The 20,317-nt window shown below is 49.0% G+C and overlaps 1 protein-coding gene across 1 annotated transcript in view; it reads right to left on the reverse strand.

Annotated features, from left to right (window-relative positions):
• The window catches only part of LOC149428929 (ena/VASP-like protein), a gene marked incomplete at its 3' end in the record, with an annotated part of 89,334 nt that overhangs the window by 12,480 nt on the left and 56,537 nt on the right, over positions 1–20,317 (reverse strand). Inside the window, exons 5-7 of the mRNA XM_089666927.1 lie at positions 16,469–16,527; positions 10,432–11,268; positions 468–715 (exon numbers count right to left, since the gene is read on the reverse strand). Coding sequence (XP_089523053.1) covers positions 468–715; positions 10,432–11,268; positions 16,469–16,527 — 1,144 coding nt within the window. The remainder of the gene's footprint in view (positions 1–467; positions 716–10,431; positions 11,269–16,468; positions 16,528–20,317) is intronic.

The raw sequence follows: 20,317 nt of genomic DNA on the forward strand, positions 1-20,317 counted from the left end.
CCCTTCTCTTCCCCCTCCTCCTCCCTCCCCCTCCTACCTCCCCTTCCCCCCATCCTCTCCTCCATTCTCTTCCCCCTCCTCCTCCTTTCCTCCCCCTCCTCCTCCCTTCTCTTCCCCCTCCTCCTCCTTTCCTCCCCCTCCTCCTCCCTCCCCCTCCTCCCTCCTCCCCTTCCCCCCCTCCTCTTCCCCCTCCTCACCTCCTCCCCCTCCCCCGACAGATCATAATAGGGAAGACAAACAATAAATCTCTATTACTCCCTCATCCTGGGGGAGCCACATACTCTAGCAATTTGGTCATGTGATCTCAGTTTAGGGGGAGGATCTAAGCTCAGGCAGAGCTGTGATTGGCTGGATCTGCCTGAGGTCCCACCCCCACAGATACGGAATGTTGGGAAGCCGCCATTGTGCAGCTCATATGTGGAAGGAAAGGGAGGATGAGACGAAACGCGTTGGGAGGAGACTCTCACCCGTTGTACTTTCCTCAGTTTGGCACTGGCCAGAGCTGCAGCCAGCCCAGAGGCGGGACTATCCTCGTACACCACCCCGCCTTGGCTTCCTCCGGCTGGGAGGGGAGGGGCAGGTGGCGGCGTAGCTCCTGTTGGTGGTGGAGGACCCGGTGGCGGTGGAGGAGGAGGACCACTTGCTGGCACGGGTGCTACCCCAACGGAAGATACCAGAGAATTTGATGAGGGGTGACCAGGAGGAACCATGGGACCTTAGGAAAGAAGAGCAGAAAAAGAGAACTGTTATAGGACCTCTTCAGTATGAGGAGTAGAGAGCATTATATACAGACCACGGCATTGCTGAGATCGGTACCATCCTACAGACCACGGCATTGCTGAGATCGGTACCATCCTACAGACCACGGCATTGCTGAGATCGGTACCATCCTACAGACCACGTCATTGCTGAGATCGGTACCATCCTACAGACCACGGCATTGCTGAGATCGGTACCATCCTACAGACCACGGCATTGCTGAGATCGGTACCATCCTACAGACCACGTCATTGCTGAGATCGGTACCATCCTACAGACCACGGCATTGCTGAGATCGGTACCATCCTACAGACCACGGCATTGCTGAGATCGGTACCTTCCTACAGACCACGGCATTGCTGAGATCGGTACCATCCTACAGACCACGGCATTGCTGAGATCGGTACCATCCTACAGACCACGGCATTGCTGAGATCGGTACCATCCTACAGACCACGGCATTGCTGAGATCGGTACCATCCTACAGACCACGGCATTGCTGAGATCCGTACCATCCTACAGACCACGGCATTGCTGAGATCGGTACCTTCCTACAGACCACGGCATTGCTGAGATCGGTACCATCCTACAGACCACGTCATTGCTGAGATCGGTACCATCCTACAGACCACGGCATTGCTGAGATCGGTACCATCCTACAGACCACGGCATTGCTGAGATCCGTACCATCCTACAGACCACGGCATTGCTGAGATCGGTACCTTCCTACAGACCACAGCATTGCTGAGATCGATACCATCCTACAGACCACGTCATTGCTGAGATCGGTACCTTCCTACAGACCACGGCATTGCTGAGATCGGTACCATCCTACAGACCACGGCATTGCTGAGATCGGTACCATCCTACAGACCACGGCATTGCTGAGATCGGTACCATCCTACAGACCACGGCATTGCTGCGATCCGTACCATCCTACAGACCACGGCATTGCTGAGATCGGTACCATCCTACAGACCACGGCATTGCTGAGATCGGTACCATCCTACAGACCACGGCATTGCTGAGATCGGTACCATCCTACAGACCACGGCATTGCTGAGATCGGTACCTTCCTACAGACCACGGCATTGCTGAGATCGATACCATCCTACAGACCACGTCATTGCTGAGATCGGTACCATCCTACAGACCACGGCATTGCTGAGATCGGTACCATCCTACAGACCACGGCATTGCTGAGATCGGTACCTTCCTACAGACCACGGCATTGCTGAGATCGGTACCATCCTACAGACCACGGCATTGCTGAGATCCGTACCATCCTACAGACCACGGCATTGCTGAGATCCGTACCATCCTACAGACCACGGCATTGCTGAGATCGGTACCATCCTACAGACCACGGCATTGCTGAGATCGGTACCATCCTACAGACCACGGCATTGCTGAGATCGGTACCATCCTACAGACCACGGCATTGCTGAGATCGGTACCATCCTACAGACCACGGCATTGCTGAGATCGGTACCATCCTACAGACCATGGCATTGATGAGATCGGTACCATCCTACAGACCACGGCATTGATACCATCCTACAGACCATGGCATTGATACCATCCTACAGACCACAGCATTGATGAGATCCGTACCATCCTACAGACCACGGCATTGATGAGATCGGTACGATCCTACAGACCACGGCATTGATACCATCCTACAGACCACAGCATTGATGAGATCGGTACCATCCTACAGACCACAGCATTGATGAGATCGGTACCATCCTACAGACCACGGCATTGATGAGATCGGTACCATCCTACAGACCATGGCATTGATACCATCCTACAGACCACGGCATAGATGAGATCGGTACCATCCTACAGACCAGGGCATTGATGAGATCGGCGCCTTCCTGCAGACCACGGCATTGATAAGTTCGTTGCCTTCCTACAGACCACGGCATTGATGAGATCGGTACCATCCTACAGACCACGGTATTGATGAGATCGGTACCTTCCCACAGACCACGGCATTGATGAGATCAGTACCTTCCCACAGACCACGGCATTGATGGGATCGGTATCATTCTACAGACCACGGCATTGATGAGATCGGTACCTTCCTACAGACCAAGGCATTGATGAGATCGGTACCATCCTACAGACCAAGGCATTGATGAGATCGGTACCATCCTACAGACCACGTTATTGATGAGATCGGTACCTTCCCACAGACCACGGCATTGATGGGATCGATACCATTCTACAGACCACGGTATTGATGAGATCGGTACCATCCTACAGACCACGGCATTGATGAAATTGAAACCTTCCTACAGACCACAGCATTGATGAGATTGGAACCTTCCTACAGACCACGGCATTGATGAAATCGGAACCTTCCTACAGACCACGGCAATGATGGGAACGGCACCTTTCTACAGATCATGGCATTGATGAGATCGGCACCTTCCTACAGACCACGGCTTTGATGAGATCGGCACCTTCCTACAGACCACGGCATTGATGAGATCGGTACCATCCTACAGACCACGGCATTGATGGGATCGGCACCGTCCTGCAGACCAGGGCATTGATGAGATCAGTACCATCCTACAGTCCATGACATTGATGAGATCGGCACCTTCCTACAGACCACGGCATTGATGGGATTGTTACCTTCCTACAGACCACGACATTGATGGGATCAGTACCATCCTACAGACCACGGCATTGATGGGATCGGCACCATCCTACAGACCACGGTATTGATGGGATCAGCACCTTCCTGCAGACCGTGGCATTGATGAGATCGGTACCTTCCTACAGACCACAGTATCGATGAGATTGTTACCTTCCTACAGACCACGGCATTGATGAGATTGTTACCTTCCTACAGACCACGGCATTGATGAGATCGGTACCTTCCTACAGACCACAGTATTGATGAGATTGTTACCATCCTACAGACCACGGCATTGATGAGATTGTTACCTTCCTACAGACCACGGCATTGATGAGATTGTTACCTTCCTACAGACCACGGCATTGATGAGATTGTTACCTTCCTACAGACCACGGCATTGATGAGATTGGTACCATCCTACAGACCACGGCATTGATGGGATTGTTACCTTCCTACAGACCACAGTATTGATGAGATCGGTACCATCCTACAGACCACGGCATTGATAAGATTGGTACCTTCTAATAATAAGAACTGATAGTAACACCCTTCATCTATAATCCTGTGCTCAGGGCTGCTGTTAGGAACCACGGGGCCCCATACAGCCAACCTGACAGGGCCCCTCTTAAAAAAAACACAGCTTACTATGCTTTGGTTATGAATGAACACAGTGGGTGATCGGTAGTGTTCATTCAGGACAGGAAGGGGATGGTAAATGTCACCTTTGCGTCGGTGGGGAGTCTGGGCCTGAACTGTATGGTGCACAGGGAGGGTGATGGGTGGGGGAGGGGCAATTACTGGAACCAATCCCCTGTATGGCTCTCTCTACAGCAGCTGAAAGCCAGTGGGAAGGAGAGCAGAAGAAGCCGGCTTTCAGCTGCTGTAGAGAGAGGGGATTGGTTCCGGTAATTGCCCCCACCCATAGTGCCAATCACCCTCCCTGCCCACATCCGATTCAAAGGCTTCCTGGGCCCCCATGCTGACCTGGGCCCCGTACAGGAGCACTGGTGGTAACCCCTAATCCAGGGCCCTGCCCATGCTTCCTGAAGATCTAGTGTTGCCATCCTCTTATATACAATAATGGAGTGTAGAGGTGAGTCTACAATATGTAGTCGGTAGGTTCCTGTATATACAGTCATGGCCGAAATTGTTGGCACCCTTGATATTTTTCCTGAAAATCAAGTATTTCACACAAAAAAGGTATTGCATTAACACATGTTTTGCTATACACATGTTTATTCCCTTTGTATGTATTGGAACAAATATAAAACAGAGGCAGAAAAGCAAATATGACATAATGTCACACAAAAACCCAAAAATGGGCTGGACAAAAGTATTGGCACCCTTAACTTAATATTTGGTTGCACACCCTTTGGAAAACATAACTGAAATCAGTCGCTTCCTATAACCATCAATAAGCTTCTGACACCTCTCACCCGGAATTTTGGACCACTCTTCCTTTGCAAACAGCTCCAGGTCTCTCTTATTGGAAGGACACCTTTTCCCAACAGCAATTTTAAGATCTCTCCACAGGTGTTCAATGGGATTTAGATCTGGGCTCATTGCTGGCCACTTCAGAACTCTCCAGCGCTTCTTTGCCATCCATTTCTGAGTGCTTTTTGACGTATGTTTGGGGTCATTGTCCTGCTGGAAGACCCAGGATCTTGGACGCAAACCCAGCTTTCTGACACTGGGCCCTACAGTGCGACCCAAAATCCTTTGGTAATCCTCAGATTTCATGATGCCTTGCACACAGTCAAGGCACCCAGTGCCAGAGGCAGCAAAACAACCCCAAAACATCATTGAACCTCCACCATATTTTACCGTAGGTACTGTGTTTTGTTCTTTGTAGGCCTCATTCCGTTTTCGGTAAACAGTAGAATGATGTGCTTTACCGAAAAGCTCTATCTTGGTCTCATCTGTCCACAAGACGTTTTCCCAGAAGGCTTTTGGCTTACTCAAGTACATTTTGGCAAACTGTAGTCTTGCTTTTTTATGTCTCTGTGTCAGCAGTGGGGTCCTCCTGGGTCTCCTGCCATAGCGTTTCATTTCATTTAAATGTCGACGGATAGTTCGCGCTGACACTGATGCTCCCTGAGCCTGCAGGACAGCTTGAATGTCTTTGGAACATGTTTGGGGCTGCTTATCCACCATCCGGACTATTCTGCGTTGCAATCTTTCATCAATTTTCCTCATCCGTCCACGACCAGGGAGATTAGCTACAGTGCCATGGGTTGCAAACTTCTTGATAATGTTGCGCACTGTGGACAAAGGCAAATCTAGTTCTCTGGAGATGGACTTGTAACCTTGAGATTGTTGATATTTTGCCACAATTTTGGTTCTCAGGTCCTCAGACAGTTCTCGTCTCCTCTTTCTGTTGTCCATGCTTAGTGTGGCACAGACAGACACACAATGCAAAGGTTAAGTGAACGTCTCTCCTTTTTATCTGCTTTCAGGTGTGATTTCTATATTGCCCACACCTGTTACTTGCCCCAGGTGAGTTTACAGGAGCATCACATGCTTGTAACATTCTTATTTATCCGCAGTTGTGAAAGGGTGCCAATACTTTTGTCCAGCCCATTTTTGGAGGTTTGTGTGACATTATGTCGAATTTGCTTTCTTTCCTCCCTTTTTTTGTTTTGTCCCAATACACACAAAGGGAATAAACATGTGTATAGCAAAACATGTGTTAATGCAATACGTTTCGTGAGAAATACATGATTTCCTGGAGAAATATCAAGGGTGCCAACAATTTCGGCCATGACTGTATCTCCTATAGAAAGCGGTTCCTCCTGGAGATCATCCCACCAACATACAACCTATTGCCGTCCTCCTCACGGCTGAGCTGAAACCGGATCTCTTTCGTAAGATGCAGGAAATCCACAACAAAGCGAACAGCAAGGAGAGATATTCCATAGGTCAGGACACCGCTGTTCCATGTATGATGACACTTTGCAGGAGATCCTAAACCTCCCTGATGGATTTATCCCACTTCGGACTTCCCATAAAGGTTATCACGGAGATTCACTGGAGACCTCCATTTATGGGACCACAACTATTGAGGACGTGGCGAAGGAAACTTGCACAAACACAACGGATTTAGCCATAGAGTAGAACCCAGAAGTTGATCACCACCAGAGGCTTTTGGGGGTTTCATATACCAGGGTGGTAAATCAGATGCTTGAAGGTATATAAAGTCCCCAAGAAGTACCTGACACTCCAAATGTTTGTGAATCTCAAGGTGGATTTATCCTCTAATGTTTAGTATCAAAGACATCTACCAAGAAGGCTTCAGGGACCACCAAGACTAAGCATGAAGGGTTATGAACCACCTATAGTTTCTGGAACTCGTAAAGAAGGAAAGTAAAACGCTGTGATCATAAAGTAAGTCTCTCACTACACCAAATCCTTAGTGAAAGGAGCTTCCATCTGTTCTAAATAGTCCATCTTCAGATTCAAGATTGTAGAACTGCTGCTGGATCAAGAAGAAACAGTTCTCAAACACGCCTGTCTGGATTCATGGGGAACACCCAACTTCCTCCACGGCGTCTCAAAGACTAACAGTATTAGATCCCATAAATGCAGTGAGGACATTAGGTGAAGCGAAAGGAGGCAGGAGGCACCGACAGAAACATAACCACACCTCCCAGCCAGGACTGCCCACCCCCCAGATTAGGTGGTCCTGGCTGTGAGGTGTGATCCCGCTTCTGGTAGCATTCCCAATTTCCTGGTCACCATTATGTCCTCACAGCATTTAATGAATCCATTGCTGGAGTTTCTTATTAACAGACCATGAGGGACAATGCTGGACTTTCCTATAAATAGATCATGGAGGACAATGCTGGACTTTCTTATTATTAGATCATGGAGGACAATGCTGGACTTTCCTATAAATAGATCATGGAGGACAATGCTGGACATTCTCATTAATAGATCATGGAGGACAATGCTGGACATTCCTATAAATAGATCATGGAGGACAATGCTGGACTTTCTTATTATTAGATCATGGGGGACAATGCTGGACATTCTCATTAATAGATCATGGAGGACAATGCTGGACATTCCTATAAATAGATCATGGAGGACAATGCTGGACTTTCTTATTATTAGATCATGGGGGACAATGCTGGACATTCTCATTAATAGATCATGGAGGACAATGCTGGACATTCCCATTAATAGATCATGGAGGACAATGCTGGACATTCTCATTAATAGATCATGGAGGACAATGCTGGATGTTCCTATAAATAGATCATGGAGGACAATGCTGGACATTCTTATTATTAGTTCATGGAGGACAATGCTGGATGTTCCTATAAATAGATCATGGAGGACAATGCTGGGCATTCTTATTATTAGATCATGGGGGACAATGCTGGACATTCTTATTATTAGTTCATGGAGGACAATGCTGGATGTTCCTATAAATAGATCATGGGGGACAATGCTGGACATTCTCATTATTAGATCATGGAGGACAGTGCTGGACATTCTCATTAATAGATCATGGAGGACAATGCTGGATGTTCCTATAAATAGATCATGGAGGACAATGCTGGACATTCTTATTATTAGATCATGGAGGACAATGCTGGATGTTCCTATAAATAGATCATGGGGGACAATGCTGGGCATTCCCATTAATAGATCATGGGGGACAATGCTGGACATTCTCATTATTAGATCATGGAGGACAATGCTGGACATTCTCATTATTAGATCATGGAGGACAATGCTGGACATTCTCATTATTAGATCATGGAGGACAATGCTGGAATTTCTCATTATTAAATCATGGAGGACAATGCTGGACTTTCTCATTATTAGATCATGGAGGACAATGCTTGACTTTCTCATTATTAAATCATGGAGGACAATGCTGGACTTTCTCATTATTAGATCATGGAGGACAATGCTGGACTTTCCTATAAATAGATCATGGAGGACAATGCTGGACTTTCCTATAAATAGATCATGGAGGACAATGCTGGACTTTCTCATTATTAGATCATGGAGGACAATGCTGGACTTTCCTATAAATAGATCATGGGGGACAATGCTGGACTTTCCTATAAATAGATCATGGAGGACAATGCTGGACTTTCTTATTATTAGATCATGGAGGACAATGCTGGACTTTCCTATAAATAGATCATGGAGGACAATGCTGGACATTCTCATTAATAGATCATGGAGGACAATGCTGGACATTCCTATAAATAGATCATGGAGGACAATGCTGGACTTTCTTATTATTAGATCATGGGGGACAATGCTGGACATTCTCATTAATAGATCATGGAGGACAATGCTGGACATTCCTATAAATAGATCATGGAGGACAATGCTGGACTTTCTTATTATTAGATCATGGGGGACAATGCTGGACATTCTCATTAATAGATCATGGAGGACAATGCTGGACATTCCCATTAATAGATCATGGAGGACAATGCTGGACATTCTCATTAATAGATCATGGAGGACAATGCTGGATGTTCCTATAAATAGATCATGGAGGACAATGCTGGACATTCTTATTATTAGTTCATGGAGGACAATGCTGGATGTTCCTATAAATAGATCATGGGGGACAATGCTGGACATTCTCATTATTAGATCATGGAGGACAGTGCTGGACATTCTCATTAATAGATCATGGAGGACAATGCTGGATGTTCCTATAAATAGATCATGGGGGACAATGCTGGGCATTCCCATTAATAGATCATGGGGGACAATGCTGGACATTCTTATTATTAGTTCATGGAGGACAATGCTGGATGTTCCTATAAATAGATCATGGGGGACAATGCTGGGCATTCCCATTAATAGATCATGGGGGACAATGCTGGACATTCTCATTATTAGATCATGGAGGACAATGCTGGACATTCTTATTATTAGATCATGGAGGACAATGCTGGATGTTCCTATAAATAGATCATGGGGGACAATGCTGGGCATTCCCATTAATAGATCATGGGGGACAATGCTGGACATTCTCATTATTAGATCATGGAGGACAATGCTGGACATTCTCATTATTAGATCATGGAGGACAATGCTGGACATTCTCATTATTAGATCATGGAGGACAATGCTGGAATTTCTCATTATTAAATCATGGAGGACAATGCTGGACTTTCTCATTATTAGATCATGGAGGACAATGCTTGACTTTCTCATTATTAAATCATGGAGGACAATGCTGGACTTTCTCATTATTAGATCATGGAGGACAATGCTGGACTTTCTCATTATTAGATTCTGGATTAAAGTCGATTTTTAGTTTTTGAGGTTAAAGAAATGTTCTTTCGTGGAGTTTTATTACTGTCCGTGTTGCTATGCGGTCATTGGGACAGGAAGTGAGGGGAACTCTCTCCAATGGAGGAACAAACAGCAGTATTGGTCGAACTAGATGGACTTTTTTCAACCTAACTAATTATGTGATGGCAATTGCCTAGCAGTTAACCCTTTCCTTACTGTCCCCCCATAAAAATGAAGCTGAAATTTTACATTAACAGTAACTAAAATACATTTTAAAGCCTAAATGAAGAGATGTGGTCAGACAACTCCCATTCAGTCTCATGGCCCTGTGACTGCAGCTGAATATGACTGTGCAGACCCATCAGAGGCAGTGCCAGACCCACCTCTCCTCTCCTCTCCTCTGAGTGAGGACACTTGTGCTCAGAGGTGTGGCTGCTACTCAGCTCTGCCAGCACAGAGCACTGGAGGGGGAGAGAAGGCAGCAGCATTTTAAACAAGCGAAAAAGGTATTTTAAGGTATAGATAGGAAGGATAGACTGATCTATAAGTGCCACGAAGTTCACTTGGACATAGATATATACAACAGATGAGCGATAAACCCCCAAGCTTCCTTGAGGCACTCAGCTGACATCGGACTGGCTGGACACACAACGGTTTTATAGATTTTATGCATAAGCTCATACTGGGAGCCAAGAAAACATGCCATGCCGTAGTAATACACGCACAGAAACACATGTACTTACTTAAGTGGGAAATGGCAGATGAGGTCAAGTAATGCGTGGTCCTCTTGGACAAATGGATGTCAGATACAGCACCATAAGGAGGAGGTAGTGAGGCAATGTGTGAGGACAGCTGTGGAGCATGGCAGGAAGCATGGAAAAGTTGGGTGGAGGCCAGGGTTCCAGTTGGGGTGGCGATGACGGGCATTTGAGCTAGAGGCACAGTTTCTAAGCAGGACAGAAAGGAACGCTCAGCAGCTTTAACACGAGGTCCTGAGGTGCCCATTGGATTCAGAGGGGCTTGTGATTCTCCTCCTCGGTCATCTAGGTCTAGATGAGGTATGTAGGGTTTTTGGACCATTCTGTCGAGACCTCCCTTCATCCTGACATTCTGGAGATCAGGAATCAGAGGAAGCATTGTTGGAATCGGAGATACACTTTGACTGAACACCGGTGACACCGTTGAGACAGCTGGGGAGGAAGAACGGGAGGAATAGGTCACAGATGGAGACCTGACAGTCTGATGAGAAGTTAGGGGGGAATGAGTGCCAGAAACAGGGGGCGGGGACAAGGAGATCTGTTTGACGCTTCGCGACAGAGTCCCATTGCTTGGCCGTACTGGAGAAAAGGCGGAACCTTGGAAAGGCTCAGTTCCGGGCAGGAACTCGGGGGAGTCACCGCTGGGGGGCCTGTGAGCGGGTTTATAAGTGGGTCCGGGAGCAGCAGGAGAAGCCGTAGAGATGACTTTGGCATATGAGGGTGGCGGGAAGGCACCGGAGGCAGAAGCAGCTCCATAGTTACTATAGTCAGGAGGAGGAGACTGGGAAGGAGAGGAGGACACATTTATCTGAAGGGTGGAAACTAAAAAACAGAAAAAAAAAAAAAAAATGAGAAAAAAAAACAAAATGAAGAAATAAGACAAGTGGGAACTGAAAGATGGAAACAGAAAATAAAAGATGGCGGCATGCACAGAGGTCATTAGTACAAACTGGGTGCAAACTAGACTCCTTTCCTCCAAAACCATCACACGGGATCACCCCGGATCAAAGGATTCCGAGAAATCCAGGAGAAGGGTTCCAACAGGCGGAATACACAATACAAGAGGGATCCCCATTACGTTTACCTCGGGAAATGGACCTAAACCCAAACAATGAGCTCCTTGTATTCGCTTCACTTCATTCTTTTGTGTATCCCATTCAATGCGTTCTGTTCGCAAAATTCTTCTTGATCCTGCCAGAAATATTGGGGGCTGGCAAGTTTCTGAGAACTCTGCAGTGTTATTAGTCCTACCCCATTCATAGAACACCCTGGAGTCCTGACACTTCCTGCCCTAGGGTGACAACGCTGCTCCTTCATAGACACAGCACAGGGGGCGTTGTCACCCTAGGACAGGAAGCGTGTTTCTGGCAGAATCACTGGGTGAGAATAAAAGGAAAAAAACAAAACAAATGCAGCCGCCACATCTAAGGACAGGTAAGAAGTTATATTTTACACTTTGAAGGATATTTTTCAACAATTTTCACACACTAGCTGTTACATCATTTGTTTCATTCTCATATTTTGTATACATATTGGTATATTCCCCTCAGGTGTCTGCCCAAACATCAGCATAGATTAGGGACAGGCAGAGGTCTCCTCGACGCTACAGAGGATGGACAGAGGTCTCCCCGACACTACAGAGGATGGACAGAGGTCTCCTCGACGCTACAGAGGATGGACAGAGGACTCCCCGACACTACAGAGGATGGACAGAGGACTCCCCGACACTACAGAGGATGGACAGAGGACTCCCCGACACTACAGAGGATGGACAGAGGACACCCCGACACTACAGAGGATGGACAGAGGACTCCCCGACACTACAGAGGAAGGACAGAGGTCTCCCCGACACTACAGAGGAAGGACAGAGGTCATCCCGACACTACAGAGGATGGACAGAGGACTCCCCGACACTACAGAGGATGGACAGAAGTCTCCCAGACACTACAGAGGATGGACAGAGGTCTCCCCGACACTACAGAGGAAGGACAGAGGTCATCCCGACACTACAGAGGAAGGACAGAGGTCATCCCGACACTACAGAGGATGGACAGAGGACTCCCCGACACTACAGAGGATGGACAGAGGACTCCCCGACACTACAGAGGAAGGACAGAGGTCATCCCGACACTACAGAGGATGGACAGAGGACTCCCCGACACTACAGAGGATGGACAGAGGTCTCCCCGACACTACAGAGGATGGACAGAGGACTCCCCGACACTACAGAGGAAGGACAGAGGTCTCCCCGACACTACAGAGGATGGACAGAGGACTCCCCGACACTACAGAGGAAGGACAGAGGTCATCCCGACACTACAGAGTTTGGACAGAGGACTCCCCGACACTACAGAGGATGGACAGAAGTCTCCCCGACACTACAGAGGATGGACAGAGGTCTCCCCGACACTACAGAGGATGGACAGAGGACTCCCAGACACTACAGAGGATGGACAGAGGACTCCCCGACACTACAGAGGATGGACAGAAGTCTCCCCGACACTACAGAGGATGGACAGAGGTCTCCCCGACACTATAGAGGAAAGAAAAAGGTCTCCCCGACACTACAGAGGAAGGACAGAGGTCATCCCGACACTACAGAGGATGGACAGAGGACTCCCCGACACTACAGAGGATGGACAGAGGTCTCCCCGACACTACAGAGGATGGACAGAGGACTCCCCGACACTACAGAGGAAGGACAGAGGTCTCCCCGACACTACAGAGGATGGACAGAGGACTCCCCGACACTACAGAGGATGGACAGAGGACTCCCCGACACTACAGAGGATGGACAGAGGACTCCCCGACACTACAGAGGATGGACAGAGGACTCCCCGACACTACAGAGGATGGACAGAGGACTCCCCAACACTACAGAGGAAGGACAGAGGTCTCCCCGACACTACAGAGGATGGACAGAGGTCTCCCCGACACTACAGAGGAAGGACAGAGGTCTCCCCGACACTACAGAGGATGGACAGAGGTCTCCCCGACACTACAGAGGATGGACAGAGGACTCCCCGACACTACAGAGGATGGACAGAGGTCATCCCGACACTACAGAGGATGGACAGAGGACTCCCCGACACTACAGAGGATGGACAGAGGACTCCCCGACACTACAGAGGATGGACAGAAGTCTCCCCGACACTACAGAGGATGGACAGAGGTCTCCCCGACACTACAGAGGATGGACAGAGGTCTCCCCGATACTACAGAGGATGGACAGAGGACTCCCCGACACTACAGAGGATGGACAGAGGACTCCCCGACACTACAGAGGATGGACAGAGGTCTCCCCGACACTACAGAGGATGGACAGAGGTCATCCCGACACTACAGAGGATGGACAGAGGTCTCCCCGACACTACAGAGGAAGGACAGAGGTCTCCCCGACACTACAGAGGATGGACAGAGGACTCCCCGACACTACAGAGGATGTATAGAGGACTCCCCGACACTACAGAGGATGGACAGAGGTCATTCCGACACTACAGAGGATGGACAGAGGACTCCCCGACACTACAAAGGACGGACAGAGGTCATCTCGAGACTACAGAGGAAGGACAGAGGTCTCCCCGACACTACAGAGGAAGGACAGAGGTCTCCCTGACACTACAGAGGAAGGACAGAGGTCTCCCCGACACTACAGAGGATGGACAGAGGTCTCCCCGACACTACAGAGGACAAACAGAGGTCATCCCGACACTACAGAGGATGGACAGAGGTCATCCCAACACAACAGAGGATAAACAGAGGTCATCCCGACACTACAGAGGACGAAGAGAGGTCATCCCGACACTACAGAGGACGAAGAGAGGTCATCCCGACACTACAGAGGATGGACAGAGGTCATCCCGACACTACAGAGGACGAACAGAGGTCTCCCCGAACCTACAGAGGATGGACAGAGGTCATCCCAACACAGCAGAGGAAGGACAGAGGTCATCCCGACACTACAGAGGACGAAGAGAGGTCATCCCGACACTACAGAGGATGGACAGAGGCAGAGGATGGACAGAGGTCATCCCGACACTACAGAGGACGAACAGAGGTCTCCCCGAACCTACAGAGGACAGACAGAGGCCTCCCCGAAATTAAGGAGGACGTACAGAGGTCATCCCAACACAACAGAGGACGGACAGAGGTCTCCCCGAACCTACAGAGGACAGACAGAGGCCTCCTCAAAACTACGGAGGACATACAGAGGTCTCCCCGATACTACAGAGAATGGACAGAGGTTTCCCCAACACTACGGAGGATGGACAGAGGTCTTCCCGACACTACAGACAGACAGACAGAGGTCTCCCCACTCTACAGAGGACGGACAGAGGTCCCCCCACACTACGGAAGACAGACAGAGGTCTCCCCAACACTTCAGAGGATGGACAGAGGTCTCACTCACATTATGGAGGACAGAGGTCTCCCTGAAACTATAGAGGATGGACAGAGGTCCCCCTGACACTACGGAGGACAGACAGAGGTCTCCCCACACTACAGACGATGCACAGAGGTCCCCCCCCACACTACGGAGGACGGACAGAGGTTTCCCTGACACTACAGAGGATGGACAGAAGTCTCCCCTACACTACAGAAAATGCTCTATATAGATCCTATCACTAGAGGGGTCACCGGCAGGAGGAAGGAGGTCCTGATTCCTCTATATAGATCCTATCACTAGAGGGGTCACCGGCAGGAGGAAGGAGGTCCTGATTCCTCTATATAGATCCTATCACTAGAGGGGTCACCGGCAGGAGGAAGGAGGTCCCGATTCCTCTATATAGATCCTATCACTAGAGGGGTCACCGGCGGGAGGAAGGAGGTCCCGATTCCTCTATATAGATCCTATCACTAGAGGGGTCACCGGGGGGAGGAAGGAGGTCCCGATTCCTCTATATAGATCCTATCACTAGAGGGGTCACCGGCAGGAGGAAGGAGGTCCTGATTCCTCTATATAGATCTATCACTAGAGGGGTCACCGGCAGGAGGAAGGAGGTCCTGATTCCTCTATATAGATCCTATCACTAGAGGGGTCACCGGCAGGAGGAAGGAGGTCCTGATTCCTCTATATAGATCTATCACTAGAGGGGTCACCGGCAGGAGGAAGGAGGTCCCGATTCCTCTATATAGATCCTATCACTAGAGGGGTCACCGGCAGGAGGAAGGAGGTCCTGATTCCTCTATATATATCCTATCACTAGAGGGGTCACCGGCAGGAGGAAGGAGGTCCCGATTCCTCTATATAGATCCTATCACTAGAGGGGTCACCGGCAGGAGGAAGGAGGTCCTGATTCCTCTATATAGATCCTATCACTAGAGGGGTCACTGGTATAAGCCATAGGCACCACATTTGGGGGAAGTAATTTGTTGTAATGAGTCCTTGTTCAGGGACAGATTCATCGCAGCCCCAGGACAATATCAGCACATTCATGACCATCCTGTACAGAAGCCCAACACCCTCTCGCCCTCTCACCATCTCGCCCTCCCACCATCTCGCCCTCCCACCATCTCGCCCTCTCATCCTCTCGCGCTCCCGCCATCTCGCCCTCCCGCCCTCTCACCATCTCGCCCTCTCATCCTCTCGCCCTCCCGCCATCTCGCCCTCTCATCCTCTCGCCCTCTCACCATCTCACCCTCTCACCCTCTCGCCCTCCCACCCTCTCGCCCTCCCACCATCTCGCCCTCTCATCCTCTCGCCCTCCCGCCATCTCGCCCTCTCACCATCTCGCCCTCCCACCCTCTCGCCCTCCCACCCTCTCTTCCTCTCTCCCTCTCGCCCTCCCACCCTCTTGCCCTCCCACCCTCTCTTCCTCTCGCCCTCCCACCATCTCGCCCTTCCACCCTCTCGCCCTCCCACCCTCTCACCCTCTCTTCCTCTCGCCCCCTTTGCAGAGCTGAATGGCTTTGTGTAGTCATAGGATCAGGAATCACAAAGTAACGTCATTTGGGCATTCAGTTAAAGGAACACTCCATTGCTGCAAGCACACATGCACACACCCCGCTGCGGGTCACCACTTGCCTGTCGTTGAAGTCCTCCTTTCCAGGGTCTCTTGGCGCTGCTGCTGCTCCATCATTTGCCTGCACAATGACATAACAACCCGTTTATAATCTGTGAGAAGATCACTGGAGCAAAAAGCAATTGTAATCTGGTAAAAGGACAAGAAAAACCAAGTACAGTCCGAAGGACATTTTCAGCAAGTACAGAATTCTACCTGTTGATCCTGCCAGAAATACAGCGCTCTTGTCACTTCCTCTAAACTGAACTAGAAGCAAAACAAGCTGATCTTTGTTCTGTAAACTACTATTCCCATCATCCCCTCGCAATGCTGATGAACAATGGCAGACATGTTGGTTGGGTGACAACCATGGCTCCTTCCATAGACAGTGGAGGAGTAAGCATAGCCTCCCAGGGCAGGAAGTGTATTCTTCGCAGGACTACCTGGTGAAAATAACGGGAAGAAAGAAACAAATGCATCCACCTCATCCAAGGACTGGAGGACAGCAATATGGGGAGGAAGTGCTATAGTTCAGGTCAATGGCAATTTGTAGTCTTGCAGTACGCCCTTATCCCCACTAGGTGTCCCTGTCTGTCTTTGCGGAATCGCGTGTTCTTAGTGGCCATATGTCCTCCAGGTGACGGGAAGAAGGATTTAGATACCAGAGGCGGCAACGGAACAGAAATAATTTGCTGTAGTGAAATAAATTAGATAATCGTCTCTCAGGAATCGACTACGCGGGGAGCGAATAATACGATTTGCAATCCACATTGATCTGTGCTCCTCCTTCTTCCTCCCGCGCTCTCCGTGAGATAACATCGGAGCTTACTGAAGGCCTCTCAGGATCCACTAGCAGTAGATCAATGTATGGTGATCTCGGCTCAGAGTGGGTGCTACATACATCTAGACAGCTCCATCACCGAGATCTGTGCACCAGATTCCCGAGATCACCTATGCTACATGGCCGAATGACTGTGGACATCTGACCATCATATCTATATGAACTTGTAGGACATCTTATTCCAAAACCATGGCCATTAATATTGAGGTACCCCCCCTCCATGGTCATTAATAAGGAGTCCCCCCCCCCCTTGTGGCTATAACATCCTCCACTCTTCTGGGAAGAATTTCCACAAAACTTTGGAGGGTGTCTGTGGGTGTTTGTACCCATTTGTAAGTTCAGGTACTGATGTTGGATGAGAAGATCTGGATAACCATCGGAGTTCCAATTCATCCCAAAGGTGTTCAGTAGGGTTGAGGTCAGGACTCTGTGCAGGACACTCAAGTACCTCAAAACCAGACTGGTCAAACCGTGTCATTTCTTGTTGGGACTTCCCATTCCAAAACCATGGCCATTATTATGGAATTACCTCCTTTGTGGCATCTACCGCTCTTCTGGGTAGACTTTCCACAAGAGTTTGGAGGGTGTCTGTTGGAATTTGTGTCCATTTGTGAGGTCAGGTACTGATGTTGGATGAGAAGACCCGGCTCACCATCATTCCAATTTATCCCAAAGGTGTTCAGTAGGGTTGAGGTCAGGGCTCTGTACAGGACACTGGAGTTCCTCCTCACCAAACTCACTCATCCATGTCATATGGAGCTGGCTTTGTACACAGGGGACAGTCGGGAACAGAAAAGGGTCTTCACCAAACTGGTCATCCATGTCTTATGGAGCTGGCTTTGTACACAGGGGACAGTCATGGGGGAACAGAAAAGGGTCTTCACCAAACTGGTCATCCATTTCTTTATGGAGCTGGCTGTGTACACAGGGGACAGTCATGGGGGAACAGAAAAGGGTCTTCACCAAACTGGTCATCCATGTCTTTATGGAGCTGGCTTTGTACACAGAGGACAGTCATGGGGGGAACAGAAAAGGGTCTTCACCAAACTGGTCATCCATGTCTTTATGGAGCTGGCTTTGTACACAGAGGACAGTCATGGGGGGAACAGAAAAGGGTCTTCACCAAACTGGTCATCCATGTTTTATGGAGATGGCTTTGTACATAGGGGACAGTCATGGGGGAACAGAAAAGGGTCTTCACCAAACTGTTACCACAAGGCTGGAAGAGCACAATTGTCTCCAATGTCTTTGTATGATGGAGTGTCAGGGCCTGGACTTGAACCTGGGACTTCTACTGTGTCAGGCAGTAACTCTACTCACTGAGCTACCTAGGATGCTGGACAACACTTTGCCTCATCTATTGGATAATCCTGCCTTGTGCCTTGTTTGCTCTTGAACCTTGAACTCCTTGCTCCTCCCATGAACTTCCTATATAAGCCATGTCTTTGGACTTCCTCCTTGCCAGATTATTGTGCCTTTCCAGCCAATATCCCGCTACTGTTCCTGCTGCTGTCTACACCTCCGCTACTGACCTTTGGCTTGTTCCTGACCACGATTGATCTGCTACCATTTGTGACCGACCCTTGGCTTGTGACCGACTCTGCTTTCGTCTGATCCCTAACCTGTTGATCCGCTATTGGTTCCCAGTCTGCTCATTCCCTGGTGGGGTGATCCTGAGATCTGCGACCTGGTATTAACACGCAGCCAAATCCATCTCCACCATTAGGAGCTCTGGTGAATACCGGTTAATACTTAGACCCCGCACCTCAGGTGAGCCTGCGTCATTCCCAGGGGGACCCGCTGGTGTACCTATCCTGCTGGTTCCAGGTAAGCCTTTTACTGCTATAGCAACTGGTCTCTGAACCTGACCTTACACCGTGACATGGAGGATTACCAGGACCCTTCACTGCAGTCACCTGAACTCTGTCAATTGGGGGGGGGGGTCCATGTACTTTTGACCATTCAACTCAGAGCACCCAGAGCTCATACTATAATACCGGGCAGCACAACGACTAAATGGTTAGCACTCACACCTGGCAGTACTCAGGTCGTTGGTTCAAATCCCAACCACAGCACCAACTGCCTGAAGTTTGCATGTTCTCCCTGTGCCTGCATGGGTTTCCTCCTGGTACTCTGGTTTCCTCCCACACTCCATAGACATGCTGGGAGGTGAATTGGCTCCTGTCTATAATGTCCCTAGTATGTGTATACATGAATGTGAGTCAGGGACCTTAGATTGTACGCTCCTCGGGGGCGGGGACAGATGTGAGTGTACAATATATATGTAAAGCGCTGCGTACATTGATGGCGATATAGAAGGACCTGACATAAATAAACTGTCCAAATTGGAATTCCTGACTTTCCCATGAAGTTCTGTAACCCTTCTGCCACAGTGGGAATCACATTTCTGCTGAATCCTTGATGGGAGACCCTTGGTCTCCATGAGATGAAGGATCTGGAAGGCTTTTCAAGAGCTGAAGTTACTTTAGGGTAGGCTGACCATTATGGATACGTTCACCCAATCATTACAATCTCATCGAAGATTTCACATGGTAATAGAACTTCCAAAGTTACGGTCTATAATTTTCAGTTCAGAGAATCCCTGGTGATCCTGACATGATGGTCTCTGTGCAGGCACTTCTGTTGTAGGGTGACAATGTTCTGTCCACCCAATGGTGGTCTCCATCAGAAGTCTTTGTGACGTGCTGAACACACAGCAGCACAAAGGAACGATTTCAACATCCAATACACAGGAATGGTCCGCTGTGGTCACCATCGGGAAACTCGCCCTGAGGAATGTCATGCAGCCATCACAGAGGTTTATGTAGGTAGGAAGTGCTGCAGGAGGCCAGAGGAACCGAGATGGAACAAAGGGGGGACAGGAGACAATCTAGACGCTAAATCAGTCAGTTGGCGTTTCCATCCAAGGAAATGGTGGGCAATGCGTTCATTGAAAGAGCAGCAGCATGCCATGGAGCTCCCAACAGCCAGTCAGATTTATTTATATTGTAAATGAGAATGGATGAAGAAT

The sequence above is a fragment of the Staurois parvus genome, unplaced genomic scaffold (assembly GCF_062004578.1).
Source record: "Staurois parvus isolate SC_StPar_1 unplaced genomic scaffold, SC_StPar_1.0 ptg002916l, whole genome shotgun sequence".
Taxonomy (NCBI): Eukaryota; Metazoa; Chordata; class Amphibia; order Anura; family Ranidae; genus Staurois; species Staurois parvus.